Source organism: Mesocricetus auratus, unplaced genomic scaffold, assembly GCF_017639785.1.
Source record: "Mesocricetus auratus isolate SY011 unplaced genomic scaffold, BCM_Maur_2.0 Super-Scaffold_100010, whole genome shotgun sequence".
Taxonomy (NCBI): Eukaryota; Metazoa; Chordata; class Mammalia; order Rodentia; family Cricetidae; genus Mesocricetus; species Mesocricetus auratus.
In genome coordinates, this window is record NW_024429194.1 from 1,564,174 (window position 1) to 1,587,771 (window position 23,598).

General features: G+C 45.3%; 1 protein-coding gene and 1 long non-coding RNA gene across 4 annotated transcripts in view; one reads left to right on the plus strand and one right to left on the minus strand.

The window, feature by feature from the left end:
• Positions 1-85: 85 nt before the first annotated feature.
• LOC110343219 lies at positions 86-15,338 on the minus strand. Of its 3 annotated transcripts, XR_002385425.2 has the most exons (4): positions 12,179-15,338; positions 7,236-7,377; positions 5,094-5,234; positions 1,633-1,682 (listed from the first exon to the last, which is right to left on the minus strand). It is a non-coding gene; the product is annotated as an uncharacterized LOC110343219 (long non-coding RNA). The 3 variants fall into 3 exon arrangements; XR_005879703.1 differs by lacking the exons at positions 1,633-1,682; positions 5,094-5,234 and adding an exon at positions 86-970; XR_005879704.1 differs by lacking the exon at positions 5,094-5,234.
• Positions 15,339-15,846: 508 nt separating this feature from the next.
• The window catches only part of Smchd1 (structural maintenance of chromosomes flexible hinge domain containing 1), a 110,701-nt gene continuing 102,949 nt past the window's right edge, over positions 15,847-23,598 (plus strand). Inside the window, exon 1 of the mRNA XM_005082567.4 lies at positions 15,847-16,415. Within this exon, the coding sequence (XP_005082624.1) occupies positions 16,227-16,415 (189 nt within the window). The 5' untranslated portion in view covers positions 15,847-16,226. The remainder of the gene's footprint in view (positions 16,416-23,598) is intronic.

The following is a 23,598-nucleotide window of genomic DNA, read 5'->3' on the forward strand; positions in this document are numbered from 1 at the left end:
AGCGAGTTCCAGGACAACCTCCAAAGCTACACAGAGAAACCCTGCCTCAAAATAAAACAAAAAAGAAAAAAAGAAAGAACACAGATTTTTTTTAAAGTCAGGATTACCTTTTACTCTTTGACATTTTCATATATGTAAACAGCATGTCTTGGTCTTACCCACCTCAAACATCCCCTTCCAATTTCATGTCCCTTTCTTTTTTTTTTTCTTTTTGTAACTCACCGGGTCAAATTAATGCTGCCTGTTGGAATGTCGACTTGCTCTTGTCGGCGTGACCCTGTGTCTTGTGCAGGTTACACAAGACTGAAGTAAGCTCTCGAATTCAATGACCACCTCATGTCCAGACACAGACTAGGACATAAAGTTAGGATGGAAGCGATCTTACCAAGGTTAAATTTGCAATTGAGAGATTCCTCTTGTAGGGTCTACAAGCTTGCCTGGGAATGGGATGAATCTGAGTCTTTCTTCTTCCCATCCAATCCTTCTTCCCACGGGCAGAGTAGGTGAGGAAGCTGAACCGCTGTGCCCTCTATTGACTCCTCACATTCTGCTTGTCTTTATGCTTTTGGTTTGTTTGTTTTTTCTTCTAGTCCAGGGGAGTGTCAAAATCCACGTTCAGATTAGGCGCCATAGTGGACACAGACTTGATAGGTTTGGTCTCCATAACCCACTGCTCATAACTCTCATCGCAGCTGCTGGCAGTCATATCCCAGGTTGTCACACGGGCAAAGTTTCTCTCTGCGTATTTTTTTTCAATACTGATTTAGGTTTGGTAAAATCCAGGAAGGCCAGGATCTGAGGCTGGAATTTGGAGTATAAGGCCTGTTGCAAGCTGATATTCTCCACCTGAACCACAACAACCGCACATTCTGCACCATCCAGTTGGATGAGGTAAGTATAAATGTGTGTCACAGAGTCCAAATCCTCGGTCGGCTGAACTGACCAGGGTCTGGCCTGTCACTCGACCCTGCTGTAGAGGACAGAGGACAGGGGTGATGCTGTGGAGTGTGGAAGACTGAGAGGTCTAAGTCATTAATGTTGAGAGAACAAGCTGGCACACCGTGTAGCAAGAGTTCTAGTAGGTCTTAATAATAAAAACCTGGAGGCAGATGTCGGGGTAAATGCAGAATGGTCAGAGAAGCAAAGGAGCCAGCCACAGACCAGAGGGGCGATCCTGTCCCTACGAATCCTCAGGCTCAATGCTATCTCTACAAACCCTCAGACTGAATGGTGTGAGTTCCTGTCTCCTCCTCCCCACATTCCTCTCTCTGCCCAGCCATATCATTCCTGTCTCCACCTCCTTAGTGCTGGGATTAAAGGCATGCGTCTTCCAAGTACTGGGATTAAAGGTGTGTGTCACCATGCCTGGTGTCTATAGCTAACGAGTGTGGCCAGCTTCCCACTCTGATCTCCAAGCAAGCTTTATTTGTTAGATCTCAAACAAAATATCACCACAACACTGCTTTGCGGACACCGTTTCTGTGAACCTTAGAATAGAAACCCTGAAAAAAAAAAAACCCTCTTCATACTTACCACTGCACTCAGGCTTGGGTTTTTTGTTTTGTTTTGTTCTCTGTTCTTTCTTTTTGATACAGGGTCTTCATGTAGCTCAGGTGACCCGGTACTTGCTATGTATTCCAGGCTGACCTCGAATCCTCAATTCTCCTGCCTCAATCTCTGTGCTGGGATTACAGATGTGCACCACAACACTCAATTAATTGAATATGGTTTTCCTTATTACATATTTCTGCGTTGGCTGCATTTTCTTCATTTGTCAAGCAAAAAGGACAACCATCTTTTGGGGGGGTGATGATAGGGGGCTTCCTAAATCTAATTATGTCCACATGGGCAGGATTGAAATGGAATGGGAAGAGAGGGAGAATTTGGGGAGGCATTTGGTAAAAGAGAAGATCTGGGAAAGGCCAAGAAAGGGGGAGGGAAGTCTGCTGAAGGGACTGTGGAATGTGAGCATCTAGAAATGGTCTTTCCTATTCCACTTGCTCTTGGGTAGGGCACTTCTTTTTTTTTTAATCTTTAAAGTTCCAATGCCCAAACCATTATAGATTTATGTTTGGAAACAAGAGCTCAATTGATATAAGGAATAAATTAATACTTCTAAAGCATCGTTATAACTTTTTGTTTCTATGCTAGTTCTACCTTCTTTCATCTTGTGCTAGCACAGATAAGCTGGGCTTGGGTCTAGCCATTGGGAGCTCAGTTTTCTTGTCCCTTTTGCCACACTGGCTCTTTAACAATCGTGCCAATTAAAAGCCTCTTTGGAACATTTCCCATCTCCAGAATCCTTTCTCATTTTTCTTTAATAAATTTATGTTCTCTCTGCTTAAAAATAAGACCACACTCTAGCATGCTCCTCCCTCGCATGCTTCTCTAGGCTCACAAGCCACTGCTTTTTCTGATAATCAGTTTCGTTTCTCTCACCCACATTTCTTCTCTTGAGACAGCATCTCACTAGATGCTAGCTAACCCCAACTAGCCTAGAACTCCCCATGTATGTAAACAAGGCTTAGCCACAGTTCTTACAGGCAAGTCTCAATTACTGCAGTAAGTTTCAAGAATTTGTACCCATCAGGGATATACAGCCTTTGCGATTGCAATATGATGTTGTTGTCTCCAAATGTGTTGAGCAGCATTCATAAGTATCCTAGTTACATGTGGTTCATGGGCCACAGGGTGGATACACTCCACCTGTTACCCTGTTACCTATCATTCTTTTTGTTGTTGTTGTTTTTCAAGACAGGGTTTCTCTGTGTAGCTTCGGAGCCTGTCCCGGAACTAGCTCTTGTAGACCAGGCTGGTCTCGAACTCACAGAGATCCTCCTGCCTCTGCGCCACCACCGCCCGGCTCTTACTGAATCAAAATCAGTAAAATGTAATTAAAAAAAAACTTAAGTTTCAATTTTTTTTCCAAATTTCAAACAATACTAGCAAGTATAAGAATTATATGGTGGGTGGGGCTGGAGAGATGGCTCAGATGTTAAGAGCACTGGCTGCTCTTCCAGAGGTCCTGGGTTCAATCCCCAACACCCACATGGCAGCTCACAACCATCTATAGTGGGATCCAATGCCCTCTTCTGGCATAAAGGCATATATGCAGAAAGAGCACTCATACGTAAAATAAATCTTAAAAACATAAATACTTATATGGCGGGCAGTGATGGCATACACCTTTAACCCCAGCACTCAAGAGGCAGGGATAGGTGGATCTCTGTGAGTTAGAGGCCACCCTGGTCTACAGAACAAGTTCCAGGACAGCCAGGGCGGTTACACAGAGAAACTCTGTCTCAAAAAAAATTATTTGCATTTATGACTTTTACCAGACTGAAAACTTTTCAAAAGAGCAACACATCTTATACTTCAGCCCCAATTTTATAGTTTTCAAAGAAGTTCAAGGAAGTCCAACATCTACTGAGCCTACTCACAAATGCCACAGACAGAACAGAGTTTGAAGACAGCTCAGTTGAGAATTACATATACCCCACATAATCTTCCCAATAATGTTTATGTCTTGGGGCCAAATATATTTGAGTAGGTATTTACACACCTCTGTCCACTACTAACAACATGACTTTGGTCTTATCCCAACTGTCTACATAAGTCATTGAAGTAAGTGTCTCACTCAGTGAATAGCAACTATTGTGCATTCCTTAATTGTGTTTTGTTGTTGTTGTTGTTATTGTGTATGTCCAAGCACATGGTGCACACCACAGTGTGTTTGTATGGAGGTGGTTGTCTTCTTCCACCAGGTGGGTTCCTGGGATGGAGCTCAGGCTGTCAGGCTTAGCAGCAAGAGCCTTTACCTGAGGAGCTGTTCCCCAGCCCCAGGTAAGGGTTTTATTTTCCTTTTTTTTAAAAATAGAGTCTCCTATCCTAGGATGGCCTTGACCTCCCTAATTTAGACATGGAACTCTCATCTTCCTACCTCCACCTACAAATGCTGAGGTTACCGGTGAGCCACCACATCTGGCTCTGATAGCTGCTTTCGAGGCAGGGTTTTACTAAGTACTTCAAGCTGGCCTTGAACTCCAGATCCTCCTGCCTCAGTTGCCTGAGTGCTGGGAATTACAGGGATGAGCCGGTATATGTCGTATGTACTTCCGGTTATTAAACTGTCTTTGCTACTGAGTGAATGATGATGACAGGCTTTTGGTAACTGTCACTATTCTATAAGGTATAACTGGGGCTGGAGAGACAGTGAGCCTGTGGAAGCCCAAGAACCTGAGTTTAAATTCCAGGCATCCAAGCCGGGCAGTGGGGTAGTGCATGCCTTTAATCCCAGCACTCAGGAGGCAGAGGCAGGAGCATCTCTGTGAATTCGAGACCAGCCTGGTCTACAAGAGCTAGTTCCAGGACAGTCTCCAAAGCCACAGAGAAACCCTGTCTCAAAAACAAAAACAAACAAAATAAAAACAACCCCAAAACAAACAAAAAACAAAAAGCCAGCCAACCAACCAACCATCAAACAGCAACAAAACTTAAGTAAGCATGGCAGCACATCAAAGTGGAGGCAGGAGGCACAGGAGTTCAAGACCAGCCTCTGCTACATAGATGACTAAGGCCAAACGAGACTACCAGAAACCATCCCAAAAAAGTAGCACACACGTTTGATAAGGGGCTGAGAGTGTGTGGCCTAGTGGCAGAGTGCCTACCTAGCATCGGCAAGTTCTTGTGTTCAATTATCTGCCCTACAAAAAAAAAATAGTAAATAAAGAGAACAAGGGAAGGAGAAATGTGTCTACAGTAAGATCATGCTATGTGGTCCAAGATGGCTTTAAAACTGAGAGTGCAGAAATTATAGGTGTGAACCACCATGCCCAGTCGGGGAGAAAGTGTTATCAGATAGTACAGGGGTTAAAGATTCAGTCCGCCCGTGTCAATAGGGAACCTGACACAGAACATGGTTGTTGAGTCAGAATGTACGGTGTACCTTATGGAAACATATGAAAGCATCAAGGGTTGTGGGGAAAGATAATGAGCTTGAGGTGCAAATAGCAGCTTTTTGCTCACAGTTAAGTGTTTCCAATACAAGTAGTGGCACCAACAGGCTTTACAACCTTAGGGTGTAGTCTACCTACCTACTTGAGACATCGACTAATAGCCCAGGCTGACTTCAAGGTCACAATCTTCTTGCCTCAGCGTTTTGAGTGCTGGGATGACAGGCATGAGCCACCAAGCCCAGCAGTATTTCATTCTCTATTAAGCTATGGTTATAACCACTGTGGAAACAAAGATGGCCACAATACCAAGTGAGAAAACGTGAACAGTAAGAGAAGGAAGCCCGCCAGTCGTTGGTGGCGCACGCCTTTAATCCCAGCACTTGGGAGGCAGAGGCAGGTGGATCTCTGTGAGTTCCAGGCCAGCCTGGTCTACAAAGTGAGTTCCAGGACAACCTCCAAAGCCACAGAGAAGCCCTGTCTCAAAAAACAAAAAAAAAAAGAGAAGGAAGCCCAGAGGAGTGACTGACGTACCCCAGTAACCTGGCTTGGCATAGGGAAGGGCCAGACAGGAGGATCACAACTGTCATAACCATGTCTCCAGCCTGGATCACCAAGTGAGACCCTGTCTCGAACAGAACAAAAGAAATCAAAACCAAAGGCGGGGGAGGGGAGTAAAAACACCCCTAAGTGTTGACAAAGTCACAGAGCAGCAATGCCTTTCCTACAGCACTGGGAAGTATATAATTTGCATTATTTGATAAGTTTGGAAATGGGCATACTCTACAACACTTTTTAAAAATATTATTGTTTATTTTTAAGTTTAAATTTAGATTAGAAACAAGGTTGCTTCACAAGTCAGTTCCAGGACCCTCTCTCTTTCCCTCCCCTCCTCCCGTGCCCTCCCTCTAACCCCCCCCATTATCCCCTCATTTCCCCAGGGATGGTGAGGCCCTCCATGGGGGTGTCCATAGTCTGTCATTTCATCCAGGGCAGGGCCTAGACCCTCTCCTTTACAACATTTGTTACCCTATGCAATATACCCAAAGCATCAGGACACAACACGTGTTTATAGAAACCTTACTTATTTATTCATTTGTTAATGAACTTGTTCTGAAATAGAATCACATATGTAGCTGGGTGGTGGTGGAGCTCGCCTTTAATCCCAACACTGGGGAAGCAGAGGCAGGCGGATCTTTGTGAGTTCGAGACCAGCCTGATCTACAAGAGCTAGTTCCAGGACAGCCTCCAAAGTAGCAGAGAAACCCTGTCTCGAAAAACCAAAAAAAAAAAAAAAAAAAAAAAAAAGAATCCTATATGTATCAGGCTGGCTTTGCACTCCTTAGTAGCTTAGTTTTTAATCCTCCAGTCTCTACCTCCCCAGTGCTGGGATTACAGGTGTGTACCTCCACACCCATGACACTCACGATATTAACAAATCTTAATTGTTTTCCCCTCCTTTTATTTTCTTTTCACCATCTGTCACCAGCTCCTCATACCAATTAATCATTTTGTTTTGTTTTGTTTTGTTTTTTTGCAATGCCTTCTAGCCAGTTGGCTATATCAAAATGAAGTTGAGTATCTCCTTCCTGGCCTCTGACTGTCAGAAATCCATTCCAGTGGGCAATGGACTCAAGCTCTGTACCTTCTATGAGAAGAACATAACTACAGAAGTATATGTTGATGCTCGGGATCAAGAGTGGAAAGATTGTGTGGCTGGAATCAGTGGTGGGTTTTCCCATGAAAACAAGGTTCCCCCCATAATACAAGGTGTTTTGACCCCACAGCAGAGCACACCTGATGAGTGAAAAGTTTCTGCGCCCTGATAAGGCTCTCCACTGATGCAACAATCCAAATCAGACCAAATCAAATGGTATTTGAAAACACTCACAAGCAATGGGTACAATGCTCCTGGATGATTTTCCAGCACCCCCCCCGCCCCAGAGAGGAGACAGAAAAGAGAGACTGGAAAATCATGAACCTGTTTTCTGGGGACAGCTTAAATTCCCCCTGGGAGTGGTCTTGAGCATTTCTGGGGAAGGGGTCATCACTTGAGGGCTTTCTGAGATGCAGCAGGGTTTGGAGAGAGATAGGGGAGGGGGCTTAGCGTGGAATTTCCATCAGAACACACCAGATTCTTTGGGTATATGGAAGCCAGGAGCTGGGGTAAAGCTTCCACCAGAAAAATGAGCAATGGCCTTTCTTGTTACAGACCAAGAACTGGAGAAAGGAAACACCGGCTATTTGGGGATACATTGTAAATGTCAGTCTTAGAGCTCTCACCTTTGTTATTGGAGGCAGGTGGTCCTGGACTGACAGATATACCTCAGAGTATGGGGTCCAAAAGAGTTAGCAGAATCTGAAGACTTTTCAGTCTCTCTAAAGATGATGATGTCCACTGTATCACTCAGGGTTCTCTGGAGTCCTAGAACGTACAGAATGAATCGCAACCTCTCTCTCTCTCTCTCTCTCTCTCTCTCTCTCTCTCTCTCTCTCTCTCTCTCTCTCTCTCTCTCTCTCTCTCTCTCTCACACACACACACCACACACACACACACACACACACACACACACAAGAATTTATTGGAATGACTTGCAGGCTGCAATCCAACAATAACTTGTTATGAATGGAAAGTTCAAGATCTAGTAGCTGCTCAGTCCCACGAGGCTGGGTGTTTCAACTGGTCTGGTGGATCCCAAAGAAGGGAGGGATGAGCTGATTGGGCGAGGGTGAGCAGGTAAAGAACAACCCTTCCTTCTTCCTTTGTCCTTATATGGGCTTCCAGCAGAAAGTGTGGCCCAGATTAAAGGTATCCCAGACTCAAGGTCTCTAGATCTGGATCTCAAGTGCGCCCTCTATTTCTGTATTATACTTCACTCCAGTTAATGGTCACGCTGACCACCAAGAATAGCCATCACATCTACCAATCTGCTTCCAGAAAGCCTTTAAACCAAGAAGGTAAGAATTCTAGGACCAAACCACTCAAGATTCAGTGTCCTGTTACTCCATATGTCCTGCAATACAAACACTGATGTAAAAAACAGCAAAGTAAGGAAAACAAAGAGGCTACAAAGTATGCTAAGACGGCAGAATTATACAGTGAGAGCTCATCTGAAAAAAATAAAAAAAAAACTAACCCACCAGGATTATCCCATACACAGGGTGGTGAGAAGACTACTCTATGAAAAGTCATTGCCTTACTGTAAATTCCCTGTGAAGCCACAGTATTCCTTTTCCATGGTAGGATTCGTCCTAAAAACTGCAGCAATGTATTAATCGTTTACTGGGCACAATTCCCCCTATGCATTGGTATATTTGGATGACACCACCCTACCCCCCAGCTATGTATGATTCTGGCAAGAAAGTAATCACAGTCGATGAATACCCTTACTCTCTCAATGAGGTCTTTGTATAAACTTAGAAGTCTGCCCCTCTGCAGTTATCTTACTTGGCAGACGGTTGGTCAATGTTAGTGTCCGGGCAAAGAGACCTCAATTGAGACATTCACAGATACCTAAGGACGAGAATTGTGGCATGTCTGCAGTTGTTGAGCCACAGCTCTCAGACAGATAGAGGACAAGAGTGTCCTGGATTCAGTCTGCCAGAAGATAGGAAAGTACTGTTGCAAGCTAACCCAGCATTAACCTTAAAAACATGCCTGTTGCAGGCGGATCTTTGTGAGGCAGGCGGATCTTTGTGAGTTCGAGACCAGCCTGGTCTATAAGAGCTAGTTCCAGGACAGCCTCCAAAGCCACAGAGAAACCCTGTCTCGAAAAACAAAAACAAAAACAAAACAAAAAAAAAAAACATGCCTGTTATTCACTTGCCAGTCTATTAACAATAGATTTGTGTCTTAAAGTTGTCATTGGGCATTGTGCCTCACTGTCTGATCTTGGTTTTGCTCCTATGGCCTTGGACCCATGTGTCACCATTGTAAATGGCTCAGCTCCTTGTTGCTTGCTCTAGGAATTTGCTTTTGATCAATGAAATTTCTTTGTCCCCTCAAGGCTCCTAAAGGAGAGGAGTTTTTTTTAGAATAGAAGAAGCATGGGGGAGTCAGAAGTAGGACTGGGTTATTAGAGTAGAGACAGAACAAAAGAGCATATAAAATAAAGAGCAAGCCCCCCCAGACTGTGTGAAAAGTTACTGTAGAAATCTTTTACCCCCTCCATGGCTTCTGAGAAGCATTTCACCTTTGGAACACTGGGTGGGGGCTGGAGCAGGTCTCTTCTACAAACTTTTGGTCAGCAGAATGAAGTCAAAAGAAAACATCAGGGACAGATTTCTGAAAAACACATAGGCTTGCCCTGTCTGAGAGCTTTTTATTTCTAAGCCTGAGTCCAGGCACCAATAAGTCTTTAAGAATAACAAATAATTGATCAGACCTTGAAGAAGAAAAAAAAAGCATTGCTTCTGAAATTGCTCAGAGGGTAAAAGCACTTGCCACTAAGCTTCTACGGCATGGATTTGATATTCCCAGAAGTTGTTTGTAACTGGATGTTTCTCTCTCCCACCTCGTCCCGCAGCTGCTTCCAAATAATCACCCATAGGCTTATTATATTAATTATTAATGCTCCTACAGTAGCTTAGGCTCATTACTAGCTAACTCTTACATTTAAATTAACCCATATTTCTTTCTTTCTTTCTTTTTGTTTTTTTGTTTTTTTTTGTTTTTATTGAGACAGGGTTTCTCTGTGGCTTTAGAGCCTTTCCTGGCACTTGCTCTGTAGACTAGGCTGGCCTCAAACTCACAGAGATCCGCCAGCCTCTGCGTCCCGAGTTCTGGGATTAAAGGCGTTGAGCCACCACCACCACCTGGCTATATATTTCTATGTTTTGCCACATGGCTCAAGGTTTTTTCCCTCATTTTCAACACATCCTGCTTATTGGGCGGCTGGCTAGCATCTCCCCTGGCTCTGCCCTCTTCATCTGAGTTCTCAGTTGGATTTTTCTGCCTAACCTTATCCTGCCTGGCTACCGGTTAAACAGCTTTTATTATTAACTAATGAGAGGAATACATATTCACAGCATACAGAAAGATTATCTCACAGCAGTTGTTCTTTGACTTTTCACACATATGCCCTATTTTAGCATACACATAGGCAAGAGCACATGCTACTTTGGTGGTTCCCAAAGAATTGTTATTTTTGCCCACATTGTAGTCCTTACACCTACAATATGAGACTGAGATTGCCTTTTCCTTTTTCAAAACAAAAGATAAAGACATTGAAAAGACATCCTTCTTGCCCCCTTTAAAGTACTCTTTTTTTTTTTTTTTTTTTTTACTTTGGAGGATTAGCCTGCTATGTTCAAATGTTTGTCTTCTGGGAAATTCCTGCTGGAGTTTAATCACTATTTTGAGTTATTAAGAGGGTGGAAAATTAATCCAATTAAGGCATTTAGAGACTGGGCCATAGGGAGGTGCTAAAGTCATTAAGGTTGGAGGGGGGGCGTCAGGTGAGTAAGCAGATGCACATTCCTAGCCTCTTGCCTGCGTGATGCCCTCTACTGCCTAGGGACTCTGCCGGCGACAAGACACACCACCAGGTGTGGCCCCTTGGACCTCTAAACCAGCTACACAAAAGAAACAGCTTTGATTTAGGGACTCTGTGCTATTATTTATTAACAAGAAACCACAGACTTAAGAGCGTTACCATTACCAACCAACTGCATTTTGTTTTCCTACGTTCCAACAAGATCCTTCCCCTCTTCTTTCTTCTTCTTCTTCTTTTTTTCTTCCGAGACAGGGTTTCTTTGTGTAGCTTTGGAGCCTATCCTGGCACTCTCTCGTAGACCAGGCTGGCCTCCAACTCACAGAGATCCACCTGCCTCTTCCTGCTGAGTGCTGGGATTAAAGGTGTGCTCTCTCTCTCTCTCTCTCTCTCTCTCTCTCTCTCTCTCCCCCCCATCTCTTTCCTTTATTTGGTGAGGTTTAGGGATTGAACCTTAGGTCTCCTCATCCATAGGTCGTGTGAAGTGTTACCATTGAACTACATACCGCCTCTCAAACCCAACAGACACAGAATTCTTCTCAGAATCACTAGAGATTTTTTTTTTGTAAACCTGTTTGTGCTGTGGGAGAGGATCACAGAAGGGGATAGCTATGCGGCTATCTTTGGCTACTCGGACATTAGCAAACACGAGGCAAGCAAGGCCTTGATAAACACTTACACAGTGATGTTTTTGTTTTTGCAGTATGTGATGACCAGGTAAGAAGCTAGGCCATTCTGTTAGAGCTGCCTAATTAGAGGAGAACTCGTGTAATTAAGCCAGCAGCCGTGGCTAACTGACTGCCAGCCATGGAAGTGAGCCTAGCATGTACCACTCACCTTACTGAAGCTCCTGGTGACTACACTAAATAACCAGCCTCACGTGAGGGCAGCAGAACTACACCGCCAAGCTCAGCCCAAATTACTGTTTTAAGCCACTACATTGCAGTTTTAGAAGAATTAAAAAATACAGCCAGGCGTGGTGGCACCCGCCTTTAATCCCAGCCCTCTGGAGGAAGGGGTACTCTGAGTTTAAGGCCAGCCTGGTCTAGAGAGGAAGGCCAGAGCTACATAGGCAAACCCTGCCTGAAAACAACAACAAATGAAAAATTGAACACTAATCTTTGATAGTTTTAAATGCATTTTGCTCATAGGCACCCTCACTCCCCTCTCTTACTTCCCACTCTGGAACCTTCTTCTCAACATATCCCCTCCTACTTTTAAGTTTTTTTTTTTAAATCCACTGAGTGAGGGTTGCTTGCATGTGTGTGCATGAGTGTGGTTTTATTTACCAGATCACGGGCAATTTCCCAGTACTAAGGCACTAACTACATTTGAAATACATGAACACATGCAACTATGAAAATCGGTTGTTGTGTACAAGTGTGAAAGTTCAGCTCTCAGGTAGTAGAATCTGAAGTACCAAGATATAAAAGGCAGCTTGATTACATTAGCAAGAACCTGTCTCAAAAAAACCAAAAAACACCAGACAGACAACAGCTCACATTCACATGATCTAGTATTTATAATAATCAACAGACACCCAGGCTAATGTTGTTTTTTTCTAGCTTCTTCTAAACCACTAAATACTAAAAATTACGAAATGGGCTGTAGTAAAGAAAAGAAATGCAGACCGAAAGTAGAGATGGCAACAATCTGTCCATCTATTCGTGCCAGCAGATCTTAAAGAGTGCCACTAATTAACTTAATAAGCAAAGTCATTCCACGAGTCATTACCTTTCTTGAAGGAACCTTTGCCACTTCAGTTTTGCTCCGCTAATTTGTCAACTTTCCTCCCTTGAGTGATGAAACAGTTTCCTATCAGAGTATTGCAAATCAGCCGATGAATTTGGACGAGAATTCCGTTTGTGGCTCTGGAGAGGCGTCGGCTAAATAGTTAAGAGCCATGGTTGCTCTTCCAGAGGATCTGGGTTTGATTCCCAGCATTCAAATGGAAGCTCACAAACACTATACCCCTAGTCCTAGGGGATCTGATGCCCTCTTTGACCTTCACAGGTGCTGCGTGTACGTGGCATACAGCCACACATGCATGCCAAATTATGAACCCTGTGTCCTCAAATCTTCTTACTAAAATTTTGCAGTAGGGTTCTCAGTAAATTGTCCAGGCAGTTCTTGAATTTGAGATCTTCCTGTCTCAAGTCTTCTGAGTTGTTTACACTATAGGACTGAAACCAGATCCAACATATTGTGGCTAGGTAAACAAAACACACTAAGCATGTATATCTGCATACAAAAGAACGACCAAACGAACGAATGGCCAAAGGCATTATGAGTTTTATTTTTTAAACTTCTTTTGCTAGAGTCTTTTGTATGGAATCTTGGCTGGTCTTTAACTTGTGGAGATCCTCTTTGCTTCTGACTCCAGGTGATGAGATTACTGGTATGAACTACCAGGTCCCACAAGTAACACGTGCGTTGACAGGCTTTCCCTTTAAAAAACGTTGTTATGAGGCCAGCCTGGTCTACAAGAGCTAGTTCCAGGACAGCCTCCAAAGCCACAGAGAAACCCTGTCTCGAAAAAACAAAAACAAAAAACAAACAAAAAAAACGTTATTATGTATCATTATTTCTAGGGGGATGTCTCAGAATTCGTGAGTGGAAGTCAGGACGTTTTGGAGTTGGTTCTCTCTTCCCACTTTATGTGGGTTCCAGAGACGGAATTCGGGTTCCCAGTCTTGCTTGGCAGGCAGCATTACCCACTGAGCCAATTCTCTGACTCCTTTGTTTTGTGAAATGTTTATGAGAGACCACTTCAATTTAACTTTTCCCCGTTTTTTTTTTTTTTTTTTGAGACAGGGCTCCTCTGTGTAACAGCCCTGGCTGTCCTGGAACTCACTCTGTGGACCACGCTGGCCTGAACTCACAGAGATTCCCCCTGCCTCTGCCTCCCAAGTGCTGGGATTAAAGGCATGCACCACCAATGCCTGCCTTTTGTTGTTTTAATATCAGTATACATACATATATGATTTGAATCTTTGGAGATGTTAGGCATGCTGCCAGATTTGGAAAAAAGTATCCTAATTTACCATGCTGAGTTGGCATCACAATAACAGCAATACTGGTCTTGAAACGTTAAGCCTATTTTTTTTTTCTATTAGTACAGGAATTACTACACTGTATTAAATATGTAAGTTTTTAATCTATGAGGGCTTGATTACAGAAATAAAGTGTTCTCTAAATAATGAAAACAAACAGACAAAAGACCCCCATCAGGATCTGATATTGAAAGTTTGATTCTCTGTACCCACGTCTGGTGACTCACATACACCCACACCAGAGAATCCTAGTCCTCTGTCCTCCAAGGGGCGCCTGCACTCATGTGCACACACTCATACACTACAGTGTTTCTACTTGTAGTCATGAGATTTATAGTTTGGTATTACAGAGGAATTGCCCTGTTGACCATCTGGCTGTTAAGTCACAGTTTGCTGAGCCACAAAGGCAATTAATTAATTCATCTTGCTCATTAACTCGGAGAAACTTTTTTTTTCCCTCCCCACCTCAAAACAGGGATTCTCTGTGTAGCTAGCCATGGCTGTCCTGGAATTCTCTCTGTAGATCTGCAGAGCAGGCTGGCCTGGTACTCGGAGATCTGCCTGCCTCTGCCTTCTAAGCACCCCGACTAAAAGGTGTGCGCCACCACTGCCCGGCCAATTTGTTTTTCTTGAGTTGTTTAAATCAAACATAGTACAGAAGGGGATAGAAGGAAATTGTATATGAACTTTTTTTGTGTGGGTGGGGCGGGGGAGTGTAGTTCGAGACAAGATTTCTCTGCGTAACAAGTCCTGTAAACTTTGTAGATCAGGCTGGCCTCGGAAATCACAGAGTTCCGCCTGCCTCTGCCTCCCAAGTGTTGGAACTGAAGCTGTGTACCACCACTGCCCGGAAGTTTAGTTTTTAAATAAATGTGAAATTTCAGCAAGGAGTAGTGACTCACCCTTCCCCGGCATGCCTGAGATGAATGAAGGGGGGGGATCAAAGTTCGAGGTTAGCCCGTGAAGCACAGGAAGTTAACAAAAAACAAACTACAAGGAGGCTTCACAGAAATCCCATGATAGCTGGGGGTAATTTTGGGTCTCCTGTCTCCCTTGGTCCTTTCCAGGTAAACGGACGGCCTTTGGCCGCAATTTCACATATGACCAACTGCCCCATTCTCTCTTCTCCTAGGGATGCTATTTATGTCGCTGCACACATGCCTTCACGCTTTGGTTAGGTTTCGTTTTCTACCTGTAAAGTATGTCGAACCAACATTCCTTCAATTCTGTCCTTGGTGCCAACAACCCGATCTATTTCTAAAGTGCATGCACCGACTTTGTTTATCTGGCTTTATCATTAATCATAAGGGCTTCAGCAAAACCTCGTAAAACAGCAAACTTAGATCTGATCCAACTTCTGGAAACCTAAAGGAACTCCCTAAACCATTACCTTGGGTTTCGATAGTTTCCACGTTGCTCTCAAGTGCAAAACAGCCAGGTTTCCGGACCAGAGAGCAAGTCTAGTCCTCCGGCAACTTGTGTTGCTTAGTGTTTATCAGTACAGTTATGAAGCGCATCCTCCTAACCCCCCCACCCCACAATGCTGCCAAAGTTTTCCAGGTGTTTCTTTGGCTCTGCTCAGGGTGTGTTTCTTTGACTGGTCCCTTTTCCCTACACATTCCGCACCTGGGAGACTCCAACAACCTCTGCTCGAGTGGGTTAGGCGTGACCCCGTCAACATGCACCCGCAGCGTGGGACCCGCAGCCCAGGCTGCCACCACTGACAGCCTGGGAGCCAGCAAACCCGGGGCGAGCGAGGCGGCCGCGGTGACGTCAGAGCCCCGGTTCTTCCTCGAGGCCCAGCTTTGTCTCCTCGGTCCTGCACCCCCCCACCTACCCACCCACTCACCCATCCAAACCCCACACCCCACGAGCGATCGCGAAGGAAGCGGACGCGCAAAAGCGGCGCGGGGTGCAGCGGCCACGGTGCCAGCCGCGTGCAAGCGCGCGCCGGAGGGGACGGGGAACCCGCGCAGCCCCCTCCTCTCCCCTCCCCCACCACGCTTCCCGCCACCGCGTCCACGGGACTCAGCGGCGCCCTGGAGACCGCGTGGCGCGGCGGCGGAGGAGGAGGAGGAGGAAGCGGGACCCTGGAGCCTGAGCCAGCGCACACCCTGCGGCGACGCGCCTGCGAGCCGCCTTCCCCGCGGGGCCCCCGGGGCGCTGGGAGCGGTCTTCCCGCCGCTCGCCCAGTCCCCGCCGCCCGCCCGCCCGCCCGCGTGAGGCCCTTGGTGGGGGCGTGGCCCGCGAGGGGGAGGGGCGCGCGAAGCTCCGCCCCTGCCCCGCGCGCGCGGCCTGTCGGGCTCGCCTGGTCCCCGCCCGCCGCTCTTCTTCCTCCTGCGCAAGCGGCCGCGGCGGCGGCGGCCTGCTCTCAGGTTCCCTCCCGGCACCAGGCTCGCTTCGGCGTCCGCGGCGGCGGCGGCGGCAGCGGCGGCTCCGAGGCGCGCGCTTCAGCGCGTCCCTGCGTCCGCGGGTCGCGGAAGTGACGTGCGGCCATCCCCCCCCCCACCCCGGCCAAGGGAGCGTTTGAATCGGTTCCCGGGTTGCCGCCGCTCGCCCCGGCCGCAGCCGAGGAAGGTGCTGCGCGGCGGCGGGCGGGCCGAGGTCCCCGAGCCGCGGGGCGCCTGGAAGCCGAGCGGAGGGAGAGGAGGGCGCGCGCGGAGTCGGCGTCGCCGGGAAGCGCGCCCGAGGGCCGTGGGGTGTGCTCTGTTTTTCTCCCCCCCACCAACATGGCCTCGAAGGGCGCCCGCGATCCCGGAGGCCTCTCGGCGGCGGGCTCCGGGGACGACGCCGGAGTCGACGGCTGTAGGACGGTGTACTTGTTTGACCGGCGCGGGAAGGAGTCGGAGCTCGGGGACCGCGCACTGCAGGTCTCGGAGCGCGCAGGCTACGCGGGGTTCCGCGCTTCGGTGTGTCAGGTACGGACTCCCCCCACACACTCCCCTTCCCCGGGGGTACGGGGAAAGGATGCTGGCCCGGAGGTAGGGGTAGGTGACCCGGGGGCTTGCGTGGGTAACCAACGGCCATAAACTTGTCACACGGACCCTGGTCCTGCGGCCTCTGCCGGCGTGGGGGTGGGGGTGGGGGGCGCGCGTTGCGGATGATCCCCGGGCTGGACGTCCTGGCTGGGGCCAAGCAGGATGGGGTCCCGCCCCTGCGTGGGCCTAACGCGAGGGACCTCAGGATTGGGGTGTGTGTGTGGGGGGGGCGCTGCTTACCCGGCTTAGCAACTGCTCGATCACCTCCGAGCAAGTGTGTGAGCTCCCCGTCCTGTAGGGAGAAAGCACCTGTAAGTTTGTAACTTCAGAAGTAGTCCGCAGAGTTGTAATCCAACTGCACAGTCAGCAGCGAGGGTTAGAGGCGGTGAAGTTCCCTGGAGTCCGGGCACCCCAGGTTTCAAGGAGAGGATGGAGTCATTTCCCGGGCCCGTCGTGTCAGAAAGGTTGGCCTGGCCCCCGGTCCCAGCAAGATTCCACTACACCTTAGCTCTCGAGTTAGGCTAGTAGTATATATGCAGCCTCTGGTTTTTCTGAGCGCCCACCTTCTTGGGAGTTCTCCTGGACTAGCCCCCATACGGGAACAACAAAGAACGTGTGTACAGGGGTTTGGAAAAAGGAAGGACTCTGTAGCAGAACCCGCTTGGCTTTTTTAAACTGTGTGGTGGGTGTTGCACGGGTTGGTGGTGTTACTGTTGCCTGAGCTTGTGACTACTTTTTTGGGGGGGAGTGGTGGGGTGTTGTAGGGTTTTGAGACAAGGTCTTGCTGGACGTCTCTGTGTTGACCAGGTTGGCCTCGAACTTTCGATCGTCCTGCCTTTGCTGTCCAGTGTTGGCCTTCACAGGCCCCGACTGCCACCGTTCTGAGCCTTAGAAGAAGGAATGTGGTAATGAAACAGCTTCAAAAGAAAGAAATTTTAAGTGTTGTTTTGCCTCCAGGGGACTTATATTAATAAGTTTAGGAATGGCCTAGGTAGAACAGTGGGTCTCAGTCTTCCTAATGCTGCAACCCTTTAACACAGCTCCTCATGCTGTGGAGATTCCCAACCATAAAATTCTTTTCCTTGCTACTGTTATGAATTGTAATGTAAATATCTGTGTTTTCAGATCGTCTTAGTCGACCCCTGTGAAAAGGTCATTAGGCCAGTGGCGACCCACATGTGGAAAAACTGTGGCCTAGGACATAATTTTGTATGGTTGTTGAAAACAATTCAAATTGAGATTTATTTTGCCAAGGTGGGCTTTCTTTTGTTTATAGCTCTATTCCCAGTGTCTTGACACATGGTAACCGCCCACACAGTTTAGAATGGATACATTAATTGGGGAAAAACTAGGTAAACTGTGAAGTTCATTATATGCCTGTGTTTATGGTGGTAGATTGTCACAGTGTCTTAAGACTGAGTCTCATACTGTAGCCAAGGCTAGCCAGGAGCGCTGCATGTTTCCCAGTGCTAGCAATTGAATTAAAAATTACAGAGCGGCAGCATTAACTCCTGTGAGTCCTTCTTCCTTTTATGTCACTGTAATAGATGTTTTACGTTGTTCCCTTTTTTTTTTTTTTCATTTAAGATTGCCAGGAGAGGCTATTTTGCTTTTTAAGAAAATGCTGTGTATTTATTATTGTATGTATATGGGTGTTTGCCTGCGTGTATGTCTGCGCACTGGTTCATGCCTGGTGCCTTCAGAGACCAGCAGAGGTGTCTTGTGAACTGGCCTATGAGTGCTGGGAATCAAACCCAGGTCCTCTGCAGGAACAAGTGCTCTTAACTCTCCAACCCCAGAAGTGTCCATCTTAATACAGGGTTCATAGAATCAGGGATGATCTCTTTAGTATCACTACTTACAGAACAATTGAAATTTACTTTCAGAATTGTCATTTTTAGTACTGCTACAATAAACACTGGAATTCATAACTTTTTTGTTTGTTGTTTCGGGAACATCTTTAAAGTGTCCCATCCCTCCCTCCCCCCCATTTTTTTGTTTTTTACATTTTTGTGCATGTTTGCAAGGCACACGTGGCTGGCGGAGGACAACTTGGTTCTTTCCCAGTGCTCTGTCACTGGGCCACACACCCCCACCCGTCTTTTTCCTTCCTCCTTGTAACCCTGGTGCCTCAAACTCCATAGTGTTAAAGTTACAGGTGTGTGTCTGTCTTGTCTAGCTTTTTTTTGGATGATTGATTTTGGCCAAAAAAGGCCAGTAGTGAGATGTGTATATGTGTTAACTTTTTTGCTTACTTGTTTGTTTTAATTAGAAAACTTTGGATCTTCTTGTTTCTGTCTGGGGTCATAAGTGGTAGGCACCATGCGTGTCTTTTTTGTTTCGTTTTAAGATAGCATTTCTCTGTGAAACAGCTCTAGCTGTCATGGAAGTCTCTTTGTAGACCAGGCTGGCTTCGAACTCACAGAGATCTGCCTGCCACTGCCTTCCATGTGCTGAGATTAAAGGCATGCGTCACCACAGCCTGGCTTGGCATCATGCTTAAGATGTGTATTTTTAAATTGCTTTTCAAAAAGAATTTTCTTTCCCTCGGGTACTGTTTCTCCCTATCTTCTGTGAAGTACATGTCTAACTCTCTTAGACAAACAGATTGGATAATAAAAGGTAGAAGTTAGTATGCAAGTCCAGAAACCCTGTACTTTGTGTTGTACCTTTCTGCTTCCTTTTTACTGTAGGAATCATGCATTTTTACAACCCTTTCAATTTCCAGATTAACACCAAGGAAAATATTTATTTTAATTCCCTTTATCTTGTTTGTTTATTCAAGAGCTGATGAAGGTTACATTTGAATAGAAGTGAGGGGGAGAAGTAATAAGAAAAGGAAAAGCTAGGTATAAAATTAGGAAGACAGACTTCTAAAAATCAGTCTACTTTTTAAAAAACTTACTTTTATGTGTATTAAGAGTGTTGCCTGCACGTATATCTGAGCACCATATGAATGCCTGGTGCCTGTGGAGGCCAGAAGAGGGCATGCCATCCCCTGGAACTGAATTACAGACCGTTGTGAGCCATCTTGAAGGTGCTGGGAACCAAACAGATCCTATGCAAGAGTAGCAGGAGCTCTTAACCACTGAGCCATCTGCAGCCCCTGAATCTGCCCTTTATGGGCTACAGATCCTATGGCATTGTTTCCATTACGCACATGAAGGATTGAATCAGTCACCCAAATTACATACAAGATTGCATAGTTGCCCTTCTTTGCTTTCTATTGATGTTACAAGACATTCTGGCCAAGAGCAACTTGAGGAAAGGTTTTATTTGCCTTACACATGCAGTGAGGGGAACCAGGGCAGGAGCTAAAGGCAGGAACTGAAACAGACTATACTTACTGGCTTGCTCTCCCTGCCTTCTTCAGTTTGCTTATTAAAATCGCAGGCATGCCTCTCTTCCTCCAGTGATGCAAACCCCAAATCAGTCAAGAAAATGTCCCACATCATTCTTGCCAGCAGGACAGTCTGATGGAAGCATTTTCTCTGTTGAGCCTTTTTCTTCCTAGATGTGTCAAATTGACAAAAACTAACCATCACAGAGGTTAGCAAGAAGTAAAATCAAAATTGATCACTTGTTGTCTTGTTTACCCCAGAATACATGTGTAGTCTAAGATGGCCTTGAACTCTCCACCTCCATCTCACCCTCCATACCCAGCTTCAGGTCAGTTTGATTACAGACAAAAAAACTCTTCACAGTGCTGTACTTTATATTTCTCTTTCCTGCTGCTACCTCCACTTCTTCCTCCTCTTTCTTTTTCACAGAGCATCCTGGCATTGAGTTCTGGTTTAGTTTGCACTTTGTTCTCTAGGCTGGTCTCCAACTGTGAACAGACTTTCTGCTTAGCCTCCCAAGTGTCAGGATTACAGACATAGCTACTATGTCCATCTGAAATCATACCATTTATCATACATGTGTTTTTACTTTGGGGGCAAGAACACTTAAAATTTACTCTTAAGATACTGCTTTTTAAAAACCTAGATTTATTAGTATGAGTGATGTGTATGGGTTTGTGCACATGTCACTGGGGATGTGTATGGAGACCAGAGGACAGCTTGTAGGAATGGGTTCTTGCCTTACCCATGTGAGTCCTGGGGATTGAACTCAGGTTGTAAGGCTCAGTGGTACAGAAGTATCTTTACCTTCTTAGCTATGTGACTCGGCTCGATTTTATTTTTGTTTAAAAACAGAAGTATCTTTACCTTCTTAGCTATGTGACTAGGCTCGATTTTATTTTTGTTTAAAAGACATGGTTTTGCTATGTAGTTCTTGCTGGCTTCCTACTTCTGATCCTTCTGCCTTGAGTTTCTGAGTGGTGGAGTCATAGGCATGCACCATAGGTTTTTAAAAAAATTTATTTCATTATTATTAGGGTGTGTGTGTGTGTGTGTGTGTGTGTGTACATTGCTGTATACATTGCATGTATATTTGTGTGAGGTGCCAGATCCCCTGGAACTGGAGTTGTGAGCTGCCATGTGGGTACTGGGAATTGAACCCAGGTCCTCTGGAAGAGCAGCCAATGCTCTTAACTGCTGAGCCCCTACCCACCCCTCCCATTATGTGTACAGTTTGTTTTTGTTTGTTTTGATTTTCTAGACAGGGCTCTTTTCTGTATAGCTCTGGCTGTCCTGCTACTCGATCTGTAGGCCAGGCTACAGATTTGCCTGCCTCTACCTCTTGAGTAATGTGATTAAAGGTGTGTGCCACCACTGTCCTGAGTGATTTTTTAAAATGTAGATTAAAAACTGTCTTCAGTGGAGGAAAATATAGGCAGTCTTCAATTTAGAATGTGAATGTTTGACTTAGGATTTTTTAACTTCATGGTGGTACAAAAAAGAGACATAACAGAAAGTATGCTTTGAATTTTGAATTCTGACTTTTCGTTTTGTTTTTTTGTTTGTTGAGACAGGGTCTCTCTATGTAGCCCTGACTGGCCTGGAGCTCATTATGAACACCAGAGTGGCCTCAAACATATAGACATCTGTCTGCCTCTGTTGCCAGAGTGTTGGGATTAAAGGTATTCACCTCCTATGCCAAGCTTGAACTCTTGTCTTAAAATATTTAATATCAATGTATAAAGTGCATGCCTCATTCCCTGGTACTGTGGTGTTCATGGAGGCTAGAAGAAGGTGTCAGATCCCTTGGGACTTGAGTATTAGACAGTTGTGAACCGCTGTGTGGGTGCTGGGCATTAACCCTGGGTTCTCTGGAGGACCAGCCAGTGCTCTTAACCACTGAGCTATCATTTCGGCCCCACCAACATATATGCAGGCAAAACACTCATATATGTATGTATGTATGTATATAAAACTATATATATATATATAGTTTTAAAAAGAAAATGTGTGATATTCATACATGCATTTAATGTATTTGAGTCAGACCCATCCCATTCTTTCTCCTCCAGTCCACCATGTCCTTTGTCATTGAATGTGCTTCTTTCTTTTTTAAAAAATACTTGTTGAGGCCGGGCGTTGGTGGCACACGCCTTTAATCCCAGCACTCGGGAGGTAGAGGCGGACGGATCTCTGTGAGTTCGAGGCCAGCCTGGTCTACAGAGCGAGTTCCAGGACAGCCTCCACAACAATACAGAGAAACCCTGTCTCGAAAAACCAAAAACCAAACAAACAAAAAAAACCATTTAGCACTACTTGAATGGAGCATGGGTAGCCTGGGGGGGGGGGTGCTCCCTCAACAGCCCAGCCTCAGATATGGATGAAATATCTTGAGCCCCTGCCCCATCCATGCTGGGATCTTGTGCATGCAGTCAGTCCCAGCTACTGTGAGTTTGTGTGCAGCTCTGTCATGTCTGGCAAATACTGTTTTACTTAGAGGTATCTACTCCCTCTGGTTCTTAAATCTTTCCACTCCCTTATTCCACAATAGTCTCTGGACCTTGGGCGGAGAGGGTGTAAATTATGATTGCTTCCTGGGTTATCTGTATGTTGCACAATACTGTTCTGATTTGCATGTCCAGTATTCAATATTGCTGACAGTTTTGTTCAATTGTAGACTAACACAAGCCTTATGAGCAATTAGAGATAGGTTAGCCCAAGCTATATTTGTAAGGTTGGGTCTATGAAACACATTTTAAATTGTAATGTAATCCCCTTATAAAGGAATAGCTATGTAGTCTTAGTTGAGTAAAAAGTTATTCAGGCAACAACGGTGTTAGCATTCCTGTCTATATATGTAGGTAGGTAAATTGACAGTTGAAGGTCAGAAGCCATCTCTGAAGTTAGTCATAAGCTAGATCAAGTATGCTGAGCCATTATTCTAGAAGAATCCTTAATGAAACTTAAGAACAATAGGGTTATAGGAGCATTGCATGAAATAAATAATTAGATACATGATAATACTTTGCAGTTGAATATTGTCTTACTTAGGATTTCTATTGTTATGAGGAGACACCATGACTATGGCAACTGAGGTTTCTCTGTTTAACATCCTTGGCCATCCTGAAACTCACTTTGTAGAGCAGGCTGGCCTCAAACTCACAGAGTTCCTCTTGCCTCTGCGCATTCATAATTAAAAAATTTTTTTAGCTACCTTTAGGTAGAAAGGTTTGTCACCATGCAAGACAGAATCCTGCTCAACTGCTCATTATTGTGTTTCATTTTTAGAAATACATGTCTTTTTAATTTAAATGAGAGTGTTAATTTACTAATTATTTTTTGGTAGTCTTGATCTTTTACAGTTTGTATTGTCATTGTCACCTTTTAAAACATTTTTTATTACATTTATTCATTTAATTAATGTTTTTAGAAAGATGTCAGGCTTCTTTTGATCCCCTGTAACATATGTATTCATACCTTAGTGCTATGAAATACTCGCCTGTTTTCTTCTAACATGTCTATATATCTAATTTGTATACAATAAGTGTTATATTAATACTTAGTTTCAAATAAATTGATTCCTTATGTAATGGAATGAAAGATGATGTCTTTGGGTGGTTCCTCTTGATGAACCCAGGGCTTTTGAGATGACTCTGTGGGTGAGGGTGCTTGCCACCAAGCCTAAGGACCTGAGTTCCATGTTTGGGACCCACATGGTAGATGGAGAGAATGACTTTCAGGTTGTTCTCTGATGTCTACATGTGCTATGTCCCCCAAAAATG